The sequence below is a fragment of the Lupinus angustifolius genome, chromosome LG17 (genome assembly GCF_001865875.1).
Source record: "Lupinus angustifolius cultivar Tanjil chromosome LG17, LupAngTanjil_v1.0, whole genome shotgun sequence".
NCBI classification, from domain to species: Eukaryota; Viridiplantae; Streptophyta; class Magnoliopsida; order Fabales; family Fabaceae; genus Lupinus; species Lupinus angustifolius.
This window is the reverse complement of record NC_032025.1, coordinates 2239742-2244647: the sequence shown is the minus strand read 5'-3', so window position 1 is coordinate 2244647 and position 4906 is coordinate 2239742. Positions and strand designations below refer to the sequence as shown.

The following is a 4906-nucleotide window of genomic DNA, read 5'->3' as shown; positions in this document are numbered from 1 at the left end:
CCTCTCCCTTCTCTCTTCCTCCCTATGCAGCTGATTTAACAAGATTACCTTTTACCTTATCTATGGTAACAAAGAAATACCTTTTTCTTCATCTTTTTTAACATTTTATTTTCTTCTATCCAGTTATATGTATTAGTTATCTTTACAGCCATGAGATTGGTTTGATTTATTCTAGTATGCCAATGTCAACTTTCTTGCTTTGATTTGTTCATTGTGTACTTCATACAAGAAGGGTTGATCACGCTGATGCATATGATCCATAATAGATTAGTATTTTCTTTTACTCACATTTTTATACTTAGTGAATCTGGGCTTCAATATTTACAGCGCACAAGGCAAAGATATTCTTCAACCGGATCTATTTGATACACATAAAAAACGTGGCTTATTCAAAATAATGTTGACACTTATTTAAGTGATGCCTTGTGAAGATTTAGTTCTTTTACATGTTTGTAAGTGTGATATAAAATAGGTTTGGAAATGAAATATTTCCCCATGTGTGATTTTCGTAGACATGTTTTCTCAAATTTTATTTGCAATATACACTACATATTGAAAAAAATGAGGAGAATCCACTTACTTCAAGAGTAAGTTTTTAAACTTACTTCTCATCCTACCACAAATTCCAGGGAAATTCAATGGTTTGAATTAGTGAATAGATTTAAACATTAGATATCCATAGAATTGATGGTTAGGATGATGAGTAAGTTTTAAAATTACTCTTGGAGTAAGTTTTAGACTTACTCTTAGAGTAAGTGGATCCCAACTCTTGAAAAATAGTAAAACGTTTTGTAGTTATGTAACCTCCTGATGATTCTAGTGGAATGATTATGTGATGTTTACTGGTTTTAGAAGAGTTTGTCAAATGAATTTCGCAGTTCTGCTAACAGCTGCTGTTAACTTTGGTCCCATAGTATATGGAAATGGACCTAGGAAGAAGTAGGAAATGTTTTCTAAATTTCCAGCATTGAAACTGAAAACTGGACTGGACTGGACTTAATTAGGGTCAATCACTACGAAAGATGTTGTCTGAGGTCATATCTCATCGTTATGATGAATATGTATATTGATTTATTGTACAGGGTGGACATTTAAACATTGCCAATGCTTAATGCATGGTCTCTCATAAACATATATGCCAAATACATCAAATGCCATTGAGACAAATCAACAAGGACCTAGGAAAATATGACATTTCTATTGAGTTACAGGGAGAAAACCTCGAAGACTTCACATATATGGGATGAATGGTGTTCACGGATCAATGGTGGTGGTGAAGCATGTGATTGGAGACCATATGTGGCCATATTTGGGGAATGAAAATACTTTCCAAGGCTTGGAAATCTGCTGGCCCTGTTGTACAGGTATTAAGCTTCTCTTCTTTTCAGCTTTCGTTTGCGCCCTTCTTAGCTTGTTTACTATCTTGTCCATTGACAAAGCTCTTTTCTTTTCCAATTTCATCTGCGTCAAAAGTTACGTTTTCGTGATCAAGAAACACTACTACAAATGCCATTGTCAAACAAATAGGTATGAAACTTTCCTTCATGTATTGATATCTTGCTTGTTCACAAGACAATATGAATTTGTGTTAGGCTAATGCGAAACTTAGAAAGTTCAATATATAAGTTGTGATTATAGAAAGTAAAAGACCTCAAGTTTTCGTATTTCAGCTTCAGCCTTTGCTTTCTGCAAACTCTCCCATGCAGTGATTTTCGCTTCCTCTCTCTGAAACCTGAGCCAAAATACAAGTTCAAGGACAAATACATAAATAAAACAATGTCATTATATCTCCTTTGTTCAACAAATGTTTCTTTTGCTAATAATGATCTTAAGCAATGATTTTTTTGCAGAACATACTTGGAAATGTCCAAAGTTGACTCTGCAATATCCCAACATGAAGCTCGGATTTCAGCATTACTCTTGGACCACCTAAGGGCAGTTTCTTCACTGTCAACCTGCACATCTCTAACCTCTAACTTAGTAGAATGGCAATTTTGTTGATCCATGGATCCAGTAGCAGAAGATTTTGGAGATGAGTGTGCATCATCATCGCTCTCCGGAGGGCTCATTTGGGTACCTTTATCACATTTCGGGAAGGGAGATATTGCTGTTTCCTCATGCTTAGTTCCATCATTTTCCTCATCTGCAAATGAAAATAAATTGAAACTTTTTACAGACGTAGATGCTCATATATTAACAGAGTTGTAGTATCTGGATTATGATACCATTGTAGAAGCTTTGGCAACTATTCTAGCACATAAAAATAGTTCATGAGCTCATTTATTTTTCCTTGTATAATCATCAATGATTATTGCTCTCATACTCAACAAGCATATCAAGCCAAATAAATCATTGGTTACATTCCTCCATGTGACTTATCTCCATAGATAACCCAAGATGCCAAGACCATACTTATATTGTCAAATTGAACCAAGTGATATATGATCAACCAAGTACCAATGCATACACTTGACACAACGCAAAATTGATTCATGAATCTGTCTTCTAAACAACTTTCACTAAGCACTAACATTTATCAATTGATCTAAAAACAGTATCTTATATGGAATATGCAAAGTAACTTTAATTATGGTGCTTCTGAAAAAGAACTCCATACCTTGAGAATTAGGCGAAGATGTGCCACATAGCAGTTCAGACCAAGTGGGGGCACTAGAAACTGATGGGAGACCTACACCATTTTCATTGAGCACAATACTAGAATATTGTATACCATTGTCTATATCATAACGGGGACCAAAAACAGTATCATGTGCATCAAAATGGTGAATAGAAAGAGCATCTGGTGCCAATACTCCTGTCGTAAAAGGGGAACCTGCCATTAAGTTTTTCACAACCAAACCTTGGCGAAGTGGAATTGTAGGTGAATAATTTGAGTAGTAGTATGCTGTTCCTGGAGGCACAATTGGACCACTTTTTGATTTTGGTCTCCTATGAAGTTGAGCATATGATGATGAATTTCTGTTATTAGCATAGCCTGAAAGAGGACTACAAATCCATCTTTCAGCATCATCCCATTTTGAAGGCATTGTTCTTCCACTACTGATTGGTGTCAAGCCAGACACACTAGCATGCCTATGGCTGCTACTTGCTGGTTGCAACACTCTCTCTGAGCTCCAACCCTTTTGGCTCCCAATGTTTTTCTCTCTATGGTTTGATGAAATTGGGCTTAGAAATGAACCCAGTTTCTGGGAGGAACCAGAGTTCTTCATGGAAAATTTCTCTGTTATTATGTTGCTGCTTTGAATATGAAAAAGTGAACATGTTTTGGCTTAATATTACTTCCTCCTTCAGGTTTTAAATGAGGTTGATTATGATATGATATTTCTTTTGGTACTACCAAGAGTATTCTCAACCTTTTTAGGTAAAAAACTAATCTCTTTCGAGATTTATGGTTGCCCCTCTTAACAACTATTTGTTCACAAGTCTTTATCTTTTTGATAATTCTGAAAATCTAGTGAGACTTTATGCTACTAGATCAACACTTTGTTGATTAATGATATGATATTAGTTAGTACATAAGCCTTAGTAGATTAGTTGCACCCAACAAATAAATGATATTAGATTTTGACCACTCATGACTCTATCACCTAGTAAGGTTAATACGGACCACACCAAAGTATCCGAGTCTGCATTAATATGTGACAGCTATAATGTTTAAATTAGATGCTATAAATTCAGCTATCACTGATTGTATTGCTATATTCAGTAAAATGACATCTTAAATTTTTAATCTTATCATCCATCTTTGTCAAGTGTTTAGTAGTGGCAATCATGGATATTTTGTCTTAACTTTTAAGTAACATTTTCTATCACAATCAATATTTGTAAGAATATGTACAAATGTACAACCATTATATATGGACAACTATAGGTTTTGACATTTCATATAACTCCAATTAAAATGAACGGAGCCATTTTCTTAAAATAAGGACCATTATAATAGGGGTGAAATTATGAGTGTCATAAAAGGTTGTGTTAAAATGAGAACAAGACAATAGACATGAGCTGTGAGACATTGTCCTGAGTTGCATAAAACATATCCTTGCAATTATCATGTCATATCCTCTGACTGATAACCCCAAACGCCAGCCACATGCAATGGGCCTTAGCCACACACATTGTCAAAATTTATATAATATATTAGGTGCGAATCTAAGTGATTAAACTATATATCAAGATTAAATAAATATTTTAAGTGACCATATAATCATTGAATGATTTTTAATTTTACAAAAATAAATACCCTCTTATAAATATTCTTATACCACAAGAAAAATAACATATAAGAGGATATATATACACTGATTTTATATGAAAATATAACACTCATCATTATAAACAATAATTTATGATGTGTAAAAATAATTAAACATGAGGAAAATGTGTCATACCCATACTCATGTGGTAACAGGTCAGACCAGACCAGACTTTGCCTTAAACATGTCCAACCTATATAGCATATATGAGACTGGACCTGACTTGTTAGTCTGTTTAAAAAAATTTCAAAGCCTAGAGTGACTTGTTAGTCTGTTTAAAGGCCTATTATACTATATGCTCATTAAATAAGTTACCATGTCTACATTTTAATGGGCTTATAGGCTTATTTTTATTTAGGTCTATCTAATTATAATAATTAAATTATATTTTTATATACATTTTTATATTAATATTATATATATAATAATATTACTTATATTCAAATAGTATAAAATATAACTAAATATGCTGATTTGTTAGGTTTAATAGGCCTTTTAAGTGGCCAAAAGTCTGACATATTAAGCTAAACAATCTTTTTAGAAAACCCGAGTCTGACCAATTCGTGAAAAAATGTCTGGTCTGACGTAGACTGTTATAGGCCAGGTAATAGCCCATGACATGCGGTCTG

The 4906-nt window shown here is 33.7% G+C and overlaps 1 protein-coding gene across 1 annotated transcript; it reads right to left on the bottom strand.

Moving 5' to 3' along the window:
- Nucleotides 1018-3334, bottom strand: LOC109331875. The gene is made up of 4 exons (XM_019566642.1): nucleotides 2618-3334; nucleotides 1858-2143; nucleotides 1651-1732; nucleotides 1018-1461 (listed from the first exon to the last, which is right to left on the bottom strand). The coding sequence occupies exons 1-4, from the start codon at nucleotides 3228-3230 to the stop codon at nucleotides 1255-1257; spliced, it is 1188 nt and encodes a 395-aa protein (XP_019422187.1). The 5' UTR covers nucleotides 3231-3334; the 3' UTR covers nucleotides 1018-1254.

Bases quoted from the DNA above. Each gene is read 5' to 3' on its own strand.
- LOC109331875 (XM_019566642.1), bottom strand. From the start codon at position 3,230: ATGAAGAACTCTGGTTCCTCCCAGAAACTGGGTTCATTTCTAAGCCCA. The intron at 2,144-2,617 runs GTATGGAGTTCT...TTTCATTTGCAG, and splicing joins ATCTTCGCCTAATTCTCAAG to ATGAGGAAAATGATGGAACT. The intron at 1,462-1,650 runs GTCTTTTACTTT...CTTTTGACGCAG, and splicing joins CTGAAATACGAAAACTTGAG to ATGAAATTGGAAAAGAAAAG.